The 18,048-nt window shown below is 41.6% G+C and overlaps 1 protein-coding gene across 1 annotated transcript; it reads right to left on the reverse strand.

Annotated features, from left to right (window-relative positions):
- Positions 1-1,790: 1,790 nt before the first annotated feature.
- Positions 1,791-17,834, reverse strand: XKRX (XK related X-linked). Its single transcript, XM_050775540.1, has 3 exons — positions 16,354-17,834; positions 11,093-11,361; positions 1,791-3,424 (listed from the first exon to the last, which is right to left on the reverse strand). Exons 1-3 carry the CDS (start codon positions 16,725-16,727, stop codon positions 2,679-2,681), a joined length of 1,389 nt encoding a protein of 462 aa, XP_050631497.1. The 5' UTR covers positions 16,728-17,834; the 3' UTR covers positions 1,791-2,678.
- Positions 17,835-18,048: the final 214 nt, after the last annotated feature.

Below are 18,048 nucleotides of genomic sequence, written 5' to 3' on the forward strand. Positions count from 1 at the left end.
TGAGGCACACTTTTGCCCTGTGTAGCGTCATTGTATCTCGAATTGCCTTGCTTAGATCACTATGTGTCTGTATGTTTCCATAGCACCCACTCCTTAAGTAGCTGATTCACATGGCTTTTATGGACCAAATTATTGTTCCATGCTGCTCTTGCTTTTACTTGAGGGTACAGTGACTACTGGGGAGAAATTCTTGCTTGAATTCCAAAGAAGTAATGTGTTCTTCTGGAGGTCTGATAGATTATTTCTTTCAAGTTCACCTTGAATAACATAGTTAGAAGACAGCAGGTGAGCTTTATATGACAATAACCTAAGTCTCTTCATCATGAAAAATGGAATGAGGTAGTTGGGGTTGAAGAAAGGAGCTCTCCACTGTTCCAAAGCAAGTCCGTACACTCTCTCCCAAATTAAGTATACAATCCTTTTAGTCCCAAACAGTGACTGATGAAGGGAAAACCATGCTAACCATGCCAAGAAATAAGATACTTTGGTTAACAGCCCTGCTACTTAGAAGAGAGAGCTCCTTGCCGGGCGCGGTGGCTCATGCCTGTAATCTCAGGACTTTGGGAGGCTGAGGCGGGCGGATCACGAGGTCAGGAGATTGAGACCACGGTGAAACCCCATCTCTACTAAAAATACAAAAAAATTAGCCGGGCATGGTGGCAGGGCCTGTAGTCCCAGCTACTCGGGAGGCTGAGGCAGGAGAATGGCATGAACCCAGGAGGCGGAGCTTGCAGTGAGCCGAGACTGCACCACTGCATTCCAGCCTTGGTGACAGAGTGAGACTCTGTCTCAAAAAAAAAAAAAAAAAAAAAGAGCTCTCTCAACATAATGTCTGACATTGGATAAGAGGTGAGGAAATGACTAAAGATAAATTCTTAGCATGCTACCACGAGTAAAATTGGATGAGGACAGGAAGCCCTAGGACAGATTGTTCACAATTTCTTGAAGTGTTGTGGTGGCCACGACTGGTACACATTACTAGGAGTTCTTCTAATTTTCCTGGTCTGGGAGGGGCAAGCATTAGTTAGGTAAATGCTGGAATATCTGGTCCCAAAAGGCAGTGGCCATAGTAACTTCAATCCCTTGGTTACCTCAGAGGTAGCTGGCTGACATTCTTATCAAAATACCCAACTGATATAAGAAGTAAACATTGAAATATAGGAGAAAAGGAGACATGCATTCGTCCACTGGGGGTATAGGAACGAACAGAGGGTTGGTAAACATATGCTCCTTGTTATAAAGAAAAATCCTGGCCGGGTGAGATGGCTCATGCCTATAATCCCAGCGCTTTGGGAGACCAAGGTGGGTGGATCATTTGAGGTCAGGAGTTCGAGACCAGCCTGGCCAACATGGTGAAACCCCATCTACTAAAAATATAAAAATTAGCCAGGCATGGTGGCGGGCACCTATAATCCCAGCTACTCGGGAGGCTGAGGCAGAAGAACTGCTTGAACCCGGGAGGCAGAGGCTGCAGTGAGCCAAGATCACATCACTGCACTCCAACCTAGAAAACAGAGTGAGATTCCATCTCAGAAAAGAGAAAAAAAAAAAAAAAAAAAAAGTAAAATCCTGTAGGCAGAAACCAGTACTGATGATGATTTAATGTGATCTTGTTTCCCTCCTCTGACTTCACTCTACCTTGGAGTGTTAGTCACCCATCCCAATCCCAAACAACATGAAGGTGATGTCTCAGCTATCATTACTTTCTCTCTCCCCTAAACACACACACACACACACACACACACACACACACACACACACACATTAATGAAATACTCAGGACAACAGCAGACACAAAGTAGTCTTCATTTCTTCCACACATTGGAAACATTTTCAATTACAGTTCAGCTTCTCTGAGGTCCACATCAAGTAGTAAAATACCAAGAGCACAGAAAAGCTGGGTTGGATAAAATCTCTGCTAATGAGGCACTAAGGGAGAGGCTTCGCTCAACAATTCCACTAGACAAGCTGGAGGTCCATGCAGGTGCCTGAGAAAAAGAGTCATTTTGGCTTATGCCCTGAAGGAATTCTACTCTGTACTTTCTCCTCAGAGTGTGCCTATGAAGTGCCACTGTAAAGAGAGGTCCTTGCTGAATGGCCACTAGTAAAATCCTAACAGAGAGCTAATCTGTTCGGGGAGCAGCTTTTTTAATAGTGGGGATTTTCTTCTCAGCCAGAGCTTCTCACTGGAATTAAAAAGACCCCAGCCACACTGACAGTTGCAGGTTCCACATTAGTCAGACTGTTTCCTGGGAAGTACTCTTAGCTGGTAAGTTGTCATATCCTCTGATCAGTCAGGATATATTCTAGTGGGATTCTGGGCCTTCGGCTCAGTCCAGGAAAGCTCAGAAATGCATCAAGCAAATGAGCAGAGCTAGAAGGTCACTTTAGAGAGCCTAAAGTGTTTGAAGGCAAGTTATTCCAATCGACCTAGGTAAGAAGGGTGTGAATGGTATTTCTGACCCTTTCAACCATATAGTGGATACCCCCTGGTTCCAAACATAGTGGTAACTCTTAAGAAAATAAAACCTATTTGGGAGTTGCTCTTTCTTCTGATAGGCTTAACAGAAAAGTCAAGAAAATGATGGGTATCTCACCCATGAGCCTCATCCTTTCCTTCAATTTCATGGTTACTCTTGGCAACTCCCAACTCATCCTAAAATACCCAGAAAATAGAATCAGACAGCACTTTGCCTTGCTTCAGTCTCAAAGGGTGGATCTGGGTTCTCAACCCTGGTCCGAGAGTGCTGGTGGCAGCAGACACAGTGGAGGTAGTCTACTACATTATGGGCGAAGAGTGAGCGCAATGGATGCAAGTACTGGAAGAAAAGGAGCATGAAGCCAATGGAAATCAGATAAGCAATAATGAGCTGCAAGGCAATCAAGGAATGACAATAATTCAGTAACACTTTCGCTCCAAAGAACTTAAAAACCAAGACCATGATCACATTCTCTACCAACCTCACACTGTAGTGCAGGCCCATATGTCCCCAGTTCTGCCTTTTGTCGACAAGATCTCTATCTGCCAACCTCAACTGCAAAGCTGACCAGCAAGAGAAGTTGATGCCAGCATAGAGGATGGTGACAGAAATCAGGACCACCAGAGTGCCGACCCGGCTGAAGTTTTTCTCAATGTTATTGGGCATCTGGGCACCACTCCTCCAGAACTTAATCCAGGGCTCAAAGAGGATGATCAGGAAGTTGAGCACTAGGAAGGGCACAGCCTTCAATTTCAAAGTAGCTGAGAAGAGTACTAGAATCAGGAGGCGGGAAGTGATCTCCAGTGTCCGCCAGATGGTGATGCAAAGGACTTCTAGTGGCCCAAGGCGAATCTTGTAATCATCGTACTTGATCTGGATAGCCAACATATTGCAAAGGGTCGCCCCATAGGTGACAGATACCAGGGAAAATACCATTAGCACAACTGTTAAAAAAAACAAAAACAGGCAATCAGTCAATGTTGGTAATGAAGGCTGTACTTATAACCCAGAGGTCCAGAGAGAGGACAGGTGAGACTTGAGAGCTCCAGTTAAGAGCAAATGCAAATATGATCACAGCTATGTAAACAAATAGCATGCATTTGAATAGACTTTCTCCAAAGGCGGCATGTAAATGGCCAACAGGTATATGAAAAGGTGTTCAACATCACTAATCATCACAAAAATGCAAATCAAAACCACAATGAGATATCACCTCACAGCTGTTAGAATGGCTATTATTTAAAAAAAAATAAGTGTTGGTGCGGATGTGAGAGAAAAGACCCTTATACACTGTGGGAACATAAATTGATACAGCCATTATGGAAAACAGTATGGAGGTTCTCCAAAAAAATTAAAAACAGAATGGCCAAATGATCAAATAATCCCACTGCTGGGTGTATACCTAAAGAAAATCAGTATCTCAAAGAGATATCTGCACTCCCATGTTCATTGTAGTCTTATTCTCAATAGCCCAGCTATGGAAACAAACTCAGTATCTGTTGACAGATGAATGGATAAAGAAAATCTGGTGTGTGTGTGTGTATGAATATTATTCAACCATAAAATTAAGGAAACCCTGCCATCTGTGACAACACAGATGAACCTAGAGGACATTATGCTAAGTGAAATGATCTAGATACATAAAGAAAAATACTGCATTGTCTTACTTATATGTGGAATCTCAAAAAGTTGAACTCCTAGAAACAGAGTAGAATGGGTGGTTACCAGGGGATGGGGCCTTAGGGAAATGGAAGGATTTTGATCAAAGGCTACAAACTTAGAGTTATAAGATGAATAAGTTTCAGAGCTCTAATGTACAACATGATGACTATAGTTGGCAATAATGTATTGTGTACTTGAAATTTTTAAAGAGAGTAGATCTTAAGTTTTACCACACACACATATATACACACACACACACACATACAAAAATGGTAACTATGTGAGGTGATGAATGTGTTAGTTTGGTTGTGGTAATCATTTCGCAATGTGTACATACATCAAAACATCACATTGTACACCTTGAATACATACAATAAAACAAAATAGATGCACAAAAAATTGAAAAAATGAACCAAAATATCTTTTTTTGTGAGTGATAGTCTTATATCAGTTTTAGAAATCTTTTTCTCTACATTGCTCTATTTTCTAAATTTCCCATGATGAACATATACTGTAACACTTTAATAATCATATAAATATATAAAATAAACTTCCTTTAAAAGCGTGGGTCTTAGAACATTGAGAAGTCACTAACATGAGAAGAGTACATATAAAGGTATCAGGCAGACTTTGCTGATGAAGCAGGCTTTGGAGCAAACATTGAATAAGGCAGAAAGAACTCTATCTGAAAAAATCCAGTCTTAGGAGACTCATAGAGAATGCCCTTGCTCTTCTTCAAGGAACTAACATTGTTTGTGTATTTCTAGAACACTTAACTTCAGTGATGTGTCAAAATGTGTATTGAAAATTCCATGAAGGCAGGAGGGACCATGTCTATTTTGCTCACTGCTGTATTCCCAGAGCCTAATATATTACCTGGAACATAGCAGGTGCCCAGTAAATGTTTGTGGAATTAATGAAGACTTCTGAGATTAGAGAGGTGCATAAAATACCTAATTAGGCTGGGCGTGGTGACTCATGCCTGTTATCCCAGCACACTGGGAGGCCAACACGGATGGATCACCTGAGGTCAGGAGTTTGAGACCAGCCTGGCCAACATGATGAAACCCCATCTCCACTAAAAATACAAGTATTAGTCAGGTGTGGTGGCGTGCACCTGTAATCCCAGCTACCTAGGACACTGAAGCAGGAGAATTGCTTGAACCTGGGAGGCAGAGGTTATAGTGGGCCGAGATTACACACTGTGATCCAGCCTGGGCAACAGAGTGAGACTCTGTCTCAAAAAGAAAAAAAATTAGCTGGGCATGATGGCATGCCTGTAATCCCAGCTGCTCAGGAGGCTGAGGCACGAGAATCACTTGAACCCAGGAGGCAGAGGTTGCAGTGAGTTGAGATCGCCCCACTGCACTCCAGCCTGAGCACCAGAGTGAGACTCCTTCTCAAAAAGAATAAATAAATAAATAAATAAATAAAACTAATTAGAAATCCTTGGTTCCAGCCGGGCACATGGTGGCTCACACCTGTAATCCCAGCACTTTGGGAGGCTGAGGTGGGTGGATCACCTGAGGTCAGGAGTTCAAGACCAGCCTGACCAACATGGTAAAACCCGGTCTCTACTAAAAATACAAAAATTAGCCAGGCGTGGTGGTGCATGCCTGTAAGGAGGAAGAGAAGAAAGGAAAGGAATGGAGAGGAGAGGAGAGGAGAGGAGAGGAGGAAAGAAAGAAAGAAAGAAGGAAAGAAAGAAAGAAAGAAGGAAAGAAAGAAAAAGAAAGAAAGAAAGAAAGAAGGAAAGAAAGAGAAAGGGAGGAAGGGAAGAAGAGAGAGAGAAAGAAAGAAAGAAAGACGAAGGGAGGAAGGGAAGAGAGAGAAAGAAAGAGAGAAAGAAAAGGAGAAAGAAAGAAAAAGAGGAAGAAAGAAAGAAAAAGAAACAAAGAAAGAAAAAAAGAAAGGAAGGAAGAAAGAGGAAAGGAGGAAGGGAAGAAAGAGAGAAAGAAAAGGAGAAAGAAAGAAAAAGAGAAAGAAAGAAAGAAAAGGAGAAAGAAAGAAAAAGAGAAAGAAAGAGAAAGAAAAGAAAGAAAGAAAGAAAAGAAAGAAAGAGAGAGAAAGAAAGAAAGAGAGAAAGAAAGAAAATCCTTGGTTCAGCTGTATGGGAACTTTTGGAAGTCACTGAATATCTATGTGCCTCAGTTCTCAATTCACTGAGATACTCTAGAGTTGCTTATATTTGTCATCAGCAATGTCAATTCATTACCCCCATATGTTAGGAATCTCTGAATTTGCAGCAGGGTGGTTCAAAAAATTCAAAACCCTGTTGCCTCGCCCATGACATCCATGGAACCATATGTTAGAGTAGTGGCCCTAAAGAGCCAGGATGCTCCCTAACCTACCTAAGCCTCAACTACAGATGACACAGGTGGCCCTTTCCTTTTCTTTCTTTATGTCAAAGGATGCTGATTACTAAGAAAAGTCCAGTGCTCTCAAGAGAACTGGGAGGGCTGAGGAATACTCATCCAAAAGAAAAGCTGGAGCTTTCTGTTCCTATTAAAACACTTGATCTAGGGAAAAGGTGGCCATAGCGATGTCAACTTAATCTTTTACTTCTCATGGAGGAAAAGTTAAGATGTCCCCCAGGTAAACCCAAAAGGAAGCACAGCTCTGTTTCTGAGTTCTTCAGTTTTAAGTAGAGTGTTGGAATCTCAGAGACTGGAATGGGAGACTCTCGAAGTGGTAACTCTTGGCTTTCTCAACCATTCTCAGTCCCATCCTCAAGAGCTGATGCACCTTATGGAACTGGGAATGTCAGAGCATACATTCAGCTGTGTGGCGATGCTTTCCCTTACACTAGAACTCATTTATTGATTAGTAGTGTAACAGAAGGAAAAAAAAACCTGATGCTTCCAATAATGTCAAAACATTTTCAATCTGTGTCCCTACAAATAGACTCATGCCATAAAAGAACAAAATACACAGGCTCTGGAGGCAAACACCCTGAATTCCAATCCAATCTTTGCTTACAGGACCTTGGGGGAATATACTTAAACTCTCGGTGCGTCTGTTTCTTCATCTGTAAAATGAGAATAATAATTATCTCATAGGGTTGTGGTAAAGATTAAATAAACATTTACATGTAAAGGGCTTAGAGAAATGCTTAGAACCTACTAAATTCTATCTTTTAGCTGTGTTCTTTCTTTTTCTTCCTTCTTCCCTTATTCTTTCTTGTCCTTTTTCTTCTCCTCCCCCTCCTCCTCTTTCTTCCTATTCTTTGTCATCTTCATCATCCCCGTGTTTCCAAAAGTATGGAAGGTGGGTTTACTTTACCTGGATACTATCCTGGTACTTAGAAAATCAGGTCATTTTAAAACTGATAGAACATCTGAAAGTAAGCCTTATAAAAATGTAAGACTCATAGCAAGAAAACTATACAACTTTACTGAAGAAAATGATACAATTTTACTGAGGTACATTTTAAAATATTTAATAAAATGGAGAGATTTATCATTTCACAATATGAAATCCATCAATCCTATAAACATGTAAATTCCCCCCAAATAACCTAAGCAATTTGATACCAATCTCAATCAGAATCTCAATGAAATGTTTTTTTCTTTTGCTGTTATTATTTTGCTTTGTTTTTTGTAGGAGGAATTGAAAAACTGATCTTGAAAATTAATCTACTTAGAAGACTGGGGAAAATTGTTCTACCAGATGAGAGATGCGATAGGCCTTTGTAAGAAAGGCACAAAATCTAAAAGCAATAAAGAATTTGAATACATAAAAATGTAATACTTCAGAATTCCAGAAGATACTACAAAGTGTATTGTGGATATTAAATATATCACACACATATTACTTGTATGACATGTATATACATGTTTAAAACGTGTGTATGTACAAACAAAAAAATACAAATATATGCATACATACTCATTCACAGCAGAGAAAGGATTAATAACAAGAATAAGTAAATAGCTCCTAAAACTTAACATGAAAAAGACAACTCACTAGAAAAAGTGAGTAAAATATATAAACAAGCAATTCACAGAACACACAATGACCAAACACAAAAAGATGCTCAGCTTCATTCATAACCAAAGAAAGCCAATTATTTTAAAAGTCAATTATTTTATAATTATACAAATAAATAATATTGAGTTTAAGATATGAAGAAACAGAAACAGGCACATTTGCATACTGTTGGTGAGAGTATAAATTCATATACCTTTTTGGGAGAGTTATTTGGCAATATCAATAAAATTTTAAACATGCATATCCTTCCACTCAGCAATTCTACTGCTATAAATTTGTCCTACAAAGTCTCATTTGAGGACACATGCATTTATAAAGATGTTTACTGTGGCATAATTTGTAATTAGAAAAAACGTTTTTGTGAAAAATTAAAATTTGTGAGACTGACATAGGGTTCCTGCTGCCCCTCTTTCTTCCACAGTGTGAGGTCCTTAATCATGGCCTCCAAACATCTGCAGAAGTAAAGCATCATGGGAACTTAACTAAAGCTGTCCTGGGAAGAGAGGTTGTAATGAGGGGAAAAAATAACTTGGGGAGGTTGTGCTACCTTTTTTTTTTTTCTTTTTTGAGACAATCAGTAGAATCCTATCAGTAGAAAATTAGGAGAATAACAATAGTCTAATTCATATAAAGGAAACCCATATTATTGTTTATTATTGTGATACATGTATATATAAATAACTTGAGAAAAGATGTACTGGCATACCGTACTTTTGAAAAAGACTTTGTTGACAGAATGTTTCATACAGTCCATTTTTGGGCAAAAACATATACAATATATATTGTATGTATGTTTATGTTTACATAGTAAAAATAAGTCCAGGAGGATATATACTGGATAATTAACAGAGGTTATCTTTGGGGAGTGAGATTACGTTTCCTATTTTATATCTATTCTGTATGGTTTTTAATTTTTACTATAACCATGTCTGACTTTTGTAATTAAAAAAAATAAAGACCAAAACTAGTAATGCATGATCACGGAAAAAAAATTTCAAACCATACAGAAGAATTTAAAAAAGTAAGACTGCTGACTTTTCATTCCCACTCTGCAGAGGTAGTTTCTTGCATAGTTTTCCAGAAATTTTCTGTGCATATACAATTACTTATACGTCAATCTGTGCATGTATTACTTTTGTAATGTACTCCTTTATTTATTTATTTATTTATTTATTTATTTATTTATTTATTTATGAGACGGGAGTCTCCCTCTGTCGCCAAGGCTGGAGTGCAATGGTGCAATCTCGGCTCACTGCAACCTCCACCTCCCAGGTTCAAGCAATTCTCCTACTTCAGCCTCCCGAGTAGCTGGGATTACAGGCACCTGCCACCACGCGTAGCTAAATTTTTTTTTTTTTTTTTTTTTTTTTTTTTTTTTTGAGACAGTCTCACTCTGTTGCCCAGGCTGGAGTGCAACAGCGAGATCAGGGCTCCCAGGTTCAAGTGATTCTCGTGCATCAGCCTCCCAAGTAGCTGGGATTATAAGCATCCGCCACCATGCCTGGATAATTTTTGTATTTTTAGTAGAGACAGGGTTTTGCCATTTTGGCCAGACTGGTCTCAACCTCCTGACCTCAGGCGATCCACCTGCCTCAGCCTCCCAAAGTGCTGGGATTACAGGCACCAGCCACCGTGCCCGGCCTTGACTTTTTAAAAAATATTTTTAGTAGAGATGGGGTTTCACCATGTTGGCCAGGATGGTTTTGAACTCCCGACTTCAAGTGATCTACCTGCCTCGGCCTCCCGAAGTGCTAGGATTACAGGCGTGAGCCACCATGCCCAGCTGTAATGTACACCTATTTTTATTAGATGATTTAAAGGAAAAGTATCATCATTTCTAAAGAGTTTTCTCCTCAAACTACTATGTATGTATGTGAAAAGCTTCAAGACCAATAGAACTTCAAGAACAATTCTTAGTGGGGGAAAAAAGACAAAAGGGGGCAAATTTCCTCCTTACCTTATTTGAGACATGGGACTTTGCCAAACAGGGCTAGAACCTAATAATTAGGAAATGGTCTAAAGCTGTACCCACACCTATACCAGCGCCTGCCCAAGCAGATGAAGCACATCTCAGGCTGTTAAAATTCATTAACAACAATTTATCTCAACTTTGAAAACACTGACTCACATTTCATCCACTGCTAGAGGTCGTACTCATTTCAGGATCCCTTTTTTACAAGTGGGAAATTAGGTCAGTGATTGCTTTGTAACTTCCTCCAAAGATCGCAGTGAAGGTCAGAACTTGGACCAGGCCTCACTCTCATTAGTATTCACCCCACACTCCTTTTCTTTCTCTCCACTGGCATTAGCAGAAATGATTCAATCACTGGTTCCCAAATGTGGCTCATCAAAATCAACTGGGGTAACTTTTAGAAATACATATTCCTGCCCCAGCCACACTCTAAGATTGATTCAAGTCTGGGGAGCGAATATAATTTCAAAAAGAAGCTCATCACACGATTCTGATGATCAGTACTAGTTGTGAACCTCTTATTAAAGACTGCCATCCTTAAACAAACAAAACAACTAACAGCATAATTTAAACATTTTGGGCAAGGGAAAATATCCTACTGACTGCTGGTATTATTAGCTTCTTCTGGGCCCAGAGAAGGCTTATCTGTGACATTTTTAGTCTAAACAGCTTACCTGTTTAAGAAATCTGGCAGGCTTGAGATGTCTGACTCCACAAGTTCTTTGACAGTCTCCCAGTGCTGTCTAATAGAACTTTCTGTGATGATGGAAATGTTTATACCTGTGCCATCCAATACAGTAGTTGCTAGCCATGCATGGCTACTGAGAACTTGAAATGTAGCTAGTATCAACGGGCAAGTTTTTAATTTTATTTAATTTTAAGTTAAATAGCCACATGAAGCTAGTGGCCAGTATATTAGACAGCTTGGGTCTAGACTTCTAAAACCCTTGATTTAACTGGAGCCCTCCCCTCTCCTGACCCCACTCACCTCTACCCAGGGGAACCTCTGCAGAGATCAGGCTCACATAGAGCTGATAGGTCAGCTGGGGCACTGAGCCCAGGAAGGCTTGGATCTGTGACATACGTTTGTAGGCGTTGCGGTGCATAGCCAGGGTCCGGATGGAGTGGCCCACCTCCCATTCTATCAGCACCTCCTCGCCATCTATTAGCATCTTCTTTCGGGTGAGGCTGACATAGGGCTCCTCCTGCTCCTCTTTCTTCCACAGTGTGAGGTACTTAATCATGGCCTCCAAACATCTGCAGAAGTAAAGCATCATGCGAACTTAACTAAAGCTGTCCTGGGAAGGGAGGTTGTAATGAGGGGAAAAAAATAACTTGGGGAGGCTGTGCTACTTCTGTATTTTATTTTATTTTATTTTATTTCATTTTATTTTATTTTTGAGACAAAGTCTTACTCTGTCACCCTGGCTGGAGTGCAGTGGCACAATCATGATTCATTGCAGCCTTGACCTCCTGGTCTCAAGTGATCCTCCCATCTCAGCCTTCTGAGTAGCTAGGAATACAGGCACATGCCACCATGCCAGCTATTTTTAATCTGTGTAGAGATGAGATCTAGACATGTTGCCCAGACTGGTCTCAAACCCCTGGGCTCAAGAAATCCTACTGCCTTGACCCAAAGTGCTGGGATCCTAAAGTGCTGGGATCACACGTGTGAGACACCATGGCCGGCCTGCACTACTTTTTGTCTTTTTCTCTCTCCTGCTCTGATCATTTCTCATAAGTCAAAGGGTGGATCATACCTTCTACAAATTACATGAATCGAAATCCTTTTTTGTCCAGTCATTGACTATCCTAAGAACACCATTTCAGAAGTACTTGTTTGAGGACTTGAGGAATTGTTTTGTCTTTTTAAGAATAGGCCTATGGCAGGTAGAAAAGTGCCTTGAACACAAAGGTATTAAGTCAATACTGTTTTCCTAGCGAAATGATGAAGGTTCCAAAAGGCCCTGTTTTCTTACCTCAAATTCATGAGCTAAAGCATTCCTCACTCAAAGCATTCAGCTCCATAACCAAGGTTTTAGATTCTGCTTTTTCTTTATTAATTTAATTTAATTTAATTTTGAGACAGAGTCTTGCTCTGTCACCCAGGCTGAAGTGCAGTGGCATGATCTTGGCTCACTGTAACCTCTGCCTCCCGGGTGCAAGCGATTCTCCTGCCTCAGCCTCCTGAGTAGCTGGGATTACAGGCACGTGCCACCACATCTAAGTTTTGTTTTTGTTTTTGTTTTTTTTTGTATTTTTAGTAGAGATGGGTTTTCACCATATTGGCCAGGCTGGTCTTGAACTCCTGACCTCAGGTGATCCACCCGCCTCAGCCTCCCAAAGTGCTGGGATTACAGGTGTGAGCCACTGCACCTGGCCAGATTCTGCTTTTTCAAGAAAGGGCTCATAACTATATCTCAGCCAAAAAGTCTTGGGAGAGATCAGGGAAAAAAAGTATCTCATATACACAGGAAGCAATGAAAGCAACAAAGGTACTTAAAAGACGACAACTCAAACCTGAATGAACTACATACCTAGGCCCTCGAAAGATCACTGTAATTGTTACTTTTTGTGCCTCTTGACCTGTTCGTGGACAGAAGCCTTTTAAACTGGATTCTTTCTTTACAAAGAGAAAAACATCCTTATGAAAGTCTATCATCCTTGGAATAAGGGTAAGATGACATTTCCTGCTATGCCCTTCCTATCTCCCCCATACAAATCAGAAGTCTATAGCAGTTCTGATGTGGTAAGTGGAAGACAAGCAACTAGAACATCTTGTTCTGGAACACCTGAGTTACCACTTCCCTACTCACCTTGAATGAATAAAAACTGTGGACTACTTATGACTAGTAAGAACATTTGTAGTGGACATTAAGGCATCTTGCCTAACAGACTGAGGTCAAGGGTTGTATTTATCTTGTTTACAGCTCTTATCACTTAGTGGGTATTTGAGAAATATTTGCTGAGTAAATGAAAGAATAAGAAGGAAGAAAATAATACAGGGTAAGCAATTATGGGAGGAGAGGATAATAATAACAGCAATGAAATTTAACAGAAAAGTAGACCAAAGACAAGCCCAGAGGTTGATATGCTCTCTAGCCTTTAGTTCCTGATAAGGAAAATTTGGAACATATGCTGGCTGCCAGTCTCCATAGATCACCCTAAGATTGATGCATGTGTACCACTCTGAAGCATGTAGTTTGAAATTTTCACCTTCTAGGGACAAACTCTAAGACCTGGGAAAGAAAAAGATGCAAAGAAAGAACAGAGAAGAAAAAGCAACACTTTTTTCTGATTCTTGTTCTGCATAAGTGCATTTTCAATGAAAAATTTTATATTTTAATCCAAACCCATCAGTACTATTGCTAAATTGGAGAACAGTATTGGAGAAGGTGGTGGCATGAAATGTTCCATTTACATTTACATAAATGTTCCGTTTCTATTCTCAAGGCTATTTTCTGGTTTAAGTAAGGGTGTTTGCCCATTTATAAGCTTCAGTAAATTAGAGCACATTTTCATTTCAGAAGTATGCTTGCATTTCATGTAAGGCACCCAGACCCTACAGGCACTTTCATGTGCCTGATAGCACTAATCAAGTTCCTACCTATCTAACAAGTAATTGGCCTTGAAAATAAACAAATCCAGAGTATAATTTATGAGTTTTTAATTATCTTTTCTCTGCTGTGGGCTTAGCTGCCTGAGGTTATAAATGCTTCCCAATCATTTCTAGCGGAAGCTAAACAACAAAAATGAAAAACAGTACTCAACACTCCACACAGAGGGTTCACAAAGCAAACAAAGGAAGTCAAAAAGAGGGGAGGGTGCAGCTGGGTACTTTCTGAAATTCGTATCTTGAGAGTTTTCGATTGGTTAACTCAATATATTGCATTTGAAAAAGGAGGGACGAATGGTTTATTTGCTCCTCTAGTGACATCTTTAAATTTCTTGGTTTCAAGGTCAAGATGAGGTCTTCCTTTTACAGCTTAACTTCAAAGATTTAGAACCATAAAGGATCTTTAGATTACCCAGTCCAAAGATGCATATAGGCCAGCTGAGTTATATCTGACCAATAGAAATGGTTTGGCCCATCCTGTGTTGTTGTTGTTGTTTTAGTCAGCTGTGAAAATTTAAAATCATGACATTTCATGTAAAAATCCTGTCTTTGGAGCATCTCCTGAAAACTTAGTAGATCTGGCAATACTGGGTCTGAATTCCAACATGGAAACAACGGGCCAGGGCTCTAGAGGGGCTACCTCCTTCAGGCAGGTCATGAAGATTTCAGATTACCATGGTATTCACTACTCCTCAGTATTTCTCTAACACTGAGACTTTGTTTTCATTTATCATCACACACAAGGCTACTGTTTTTTCTTATACTAGGCCTGCTCCATTCATTTATGATACCTGCCTGGTCCATGCAAGTGTTTGAGTTTGAGACCCATGATTTAGACTAACCCATTTGCTTTACAGATGAGAGAACTGTATATGCCTTCCTGTGAAGACATCTTCAGAGATTTTGCCAAGAACACACAACCAGTCAGTGATAGAGGGAAGACTAGACTCCAAATCTCCTGAATTTCAGGCCACTGTTTCTGTTGATATCCCATATTCTCTCTGATGGAGCCTAATCAATTCCTCCCCACTTAAAAATGTATTGATAAAAAAATTTTCTGGCTTTATTGAGGTATAAATGACAAATAAAAATTATATATATGTACATACATGAAATTTTATAAAGGAGTGAGTTCCATCCTTAATCAGTTTCACAAACTGTTTTTAGTTGTCTAATGATGAAGTATCTTCCCATTGCAACACTCTGACCCATATTCTTGGCTGACTGCAGTCGTCTACCTCTCTTGCAATCAAGACAAACGTGGTCCATTCCTTACTCCTGAACTCATAAATTTTGCAGCATCTCTCTACCTTGAAAACCCCATAGCATCCAGATGAGACTGTTGACAGAGATGCCTGTCTTCCTAGGATTAAGTACATTCTCTCCACTTGAAGGCAATCTGAATGGAAATACTTGATACTACTAAATTGTGCGACTGCATCCACATAGAGAGATGAACTGTCTTCCTTTGTCCCCTCCTAACTTTGTATCTTTATTGCAGAAATATACAAAGAGATAAACAGGAGACTGATAAACCGACAGAGAATGAACTACATTGAGTTGGGGTACCAGATTATCACAGATGGTTTAAAATATTTTCCAGATGTCAAATTACATTGAAAATTTGAAAATGGCAGTAGCACCAGCCCAAGCAGCTCAGGGTAAAGAAACTCTTATCCAATTTACAAAGCATCCAAAAGGTAGAGTCAAAATTACACTCAGGCCAGGCACGGTGGCTGACTTTGGGAGGCTGAGGCAGGAAGATCACTTGAGCCCAGTCTACATAACGAGACCCCATCTCTACAATTTTTTTTGTTTTGTTTTTTGAGATGGAGTCTCACTCTATCGCCCAGGCTGGAGTGCAGTGGCACCCATCTTGGCTCACTGCAACCTCCACCTTCCGGGTTCAAGTGATTCTCCTGTCTCAGCCACCAGAGTAGCTGGGATTACAGATGTGTGCCACCACTCCCAGCTGATTTTTAGTAGAGATGGGGTTTCACCATGTTGGCCAGGCTGGTCTTGAATTCCTGACCTCAGGTGATCCGCCCACCTCAGCCTCCCAAAGTGCTGGGATTACATGTGTGAGTCACCACACCTGGCCTAGAATTTTTTTAAAAAAATTAACCAGGCATGGTGACACATGCCTTTGGTCCCAGCTACTTGGAGGCTGAGGTGGGAGGATCGCTTGATCCCAGGAGATCAAGGCTGCAGTGAGCCAGGATTGCACCACTGCACTGTAGCCTGGGAGACAGAGCAAGACCTTGTCTTAGAAAAAAAAAATTAAAAAAATAAAATTACACACTCTGCAGCTATGGCCTTCATGCACAGGGTGATCACGTCTTGTTCCCATACTAGTTTACACAGCCCAAATCCAGACAGCAAACATTCTCTAATAAAGTCTTGTTAATAGTATCATTCATTGTTTTGGAACACAGGTACATACCACATGTTCATCATGGTGGCATTTAAGATTTCAGATAAGTTTTTTGGATGGTAGACAGGGAAGCCGAGAGTGGGAGGAAATGAGAGAACTGATTAGAGCCATAGTAGCCATCTTGTAAATCTTTCATCTTTCTCTGCCCAAGTCTGGGGTGGGGTTCGGGGGGTAAAGAAAAGATTTAAAAGTTGCTCACCTGATAACAGGTCCCAAGAGGATTAGATGCATAAATAATGATAGCGGTTTATCTTTGGCTAGATCTCTGTGGACAAAAATGAGGGTCAACTGGACCATAATGGATGAAAACATAAAGAAAGAAAAGGTGTATGTCATCCAGTAAGTTTCACTATTCTTTCGATAGATTCTAACCATGTACAAAGCAGATGCAGCCTCCCCACAGTACAAAAAGGTGGAGAAAAGGATGCTAAATGGAAAAGTAAATCGGGGGTTGGTTCCACGGATGACATCTTCCTGCAGAGATGAAACCGGATCCACATTTGGCTCCTCAGGAATTTCATAAACTCTGTCCATTGTTGAGGTTCTTTCTGAATGTTGTGGTCTGGTGTTCATAGCACCCTCCCATCCATCCCCAAGAGAACCCTGTAGCCGCTGCAGTCCAAGTATAGGTGAGGAGAGCTCTGTCAAGTCCCGTTTGGGAACAGAGATTCACTAGTTAGAACAAGAAACCGCTCTCTTCTAGACTCAGATTCGACTTGGAGTCTGGGATGGAAAACCCAGGAGTACCACTTTGAACTCGACTCTTGATTGGCCCAGGATTCCAATCGTCAACATACTTGCTGTGAAACTTGAACAAGACAAAAGCAAGCATCTCAGCGCCCCATCCAGAGTCCAACTCCAGGGACGTGAAGAGTCATGAGAACAGCGGCTTCCGTGGCAGCTCCTTTTGCAGCCCCTCAGGCAGGGAGTAGCCAATCTGTTGGGAGCACCGACACTCAACAGCTCCTCACAAAGAGTGCTGACCAGTGTGTTCTCTCAAGTTAGCGGAGAGCTGAGCCAGGGCAGAAGAGGGGGCGCAACCGGGATTCAGTTCAGTGCCTAGGTATCCTAGCTATTGCTAGGCTGTAGCTATCAGCTCGCCCGCTCACCTGCGCGCTCTCAGGACCTTTGCTGAGTCCAGGGTTCTCAGGATAGCTCCTCGGATTCCCCAGCCCCGCCCCCAAGACCGCCTGGCCCGGGACTGGAGAGCAGTGTTGAGGGAAAGAAGCAGAGCGCGCTCGCTCTACAGGATCAAAAAAAGGCTGGAGGGGCTGCTTCTCCTCGGAGAAACTTTGCTAGTGAGAGGCACGACGTGCGGGTCGCCAACCTGGCTGGACGGATGTCGCCAAACTCTTGGACGCCGTCTGCTGCCAGGGTCCTGCCTGGCCTGCGATTCCAGCTGCGAGAGGCCGGCAGCTTCAAAAACTAAGGCACCGGGACGGCGGGGGCGGGCGAGATGGGCGGGACAGCTGGGGCCAAACAAAACCAGCCAGAGAGTTCCCGGGCAGGCGGCCAGCCGAGGGATGCTCCTTGAAGAGTGGCGGGACAAAAGGGGCTTGGGCCGCTCTTCAGAAGCACTTCTGACCACGACCTCCAGACCCAGGCGGGAGCCACAGCTTTACTCTTCCCTAAGAGCAGCAGGCGCCCACTTCTACCCCGCCCTCCCTAACTAGTTAAGTGACTTGCTCCAACACTCATTCTACCCACGCGGTTAGGCAGGTGTGTCTCCCTCGGCCGCAGGGTTGAACCTCCCTAGGTCCTATTGCCCTCCAGATAATATCATGAGAGGGTGAACCTGGGAGGAATTGGGCCAGAGTTTTCAGCGGAGGGAAGATGGAACAGGATAAAGGTCAAGACTCAAGGTCAGCCTACAGACACTGAAAGCTCATATTTT

Source organism: Macaca thibetana, chromosome X, assembly GCF_024542745.1.
Source record: "Macaca thibetana thibetana isolate TM-01 chromosome X, ASM2454274v1, whole genome shotgun sequence".
NCBI lineage: Eukaryota > Metazoa > Chordata > Mammalia > Primates > Cercopithecidae > Macaca > Macaca thibetana.

What these genes read in the sequence shown, in the direction of transcription:
- XKRX (XM_050775540.1), bottom strand. Translation starts at nt 16,727, where the DNA reads ATGAACACCAGACCACAACATTCAGAAAGAACCTCAACAATGGACAGA. An exon ending in CTCTTGGGACCTGTTATCAG is followed by an intron (nt 11,362 to 16,353) that starts GTGAGCAACTTT and finishes TTACTTCTGCAG; the next exon opens with ATGTTTGGAGGCCATGATTA. An exon ending in AGAGGTTCCCCTGGGTAGAG is followed by an intron (nt 3,425 to 11,092) that starts GTGAGTGGGGTC and finishes TTTTTTTAACAG; the next exon opens with TTGTGCTAATGGTATTTTCC.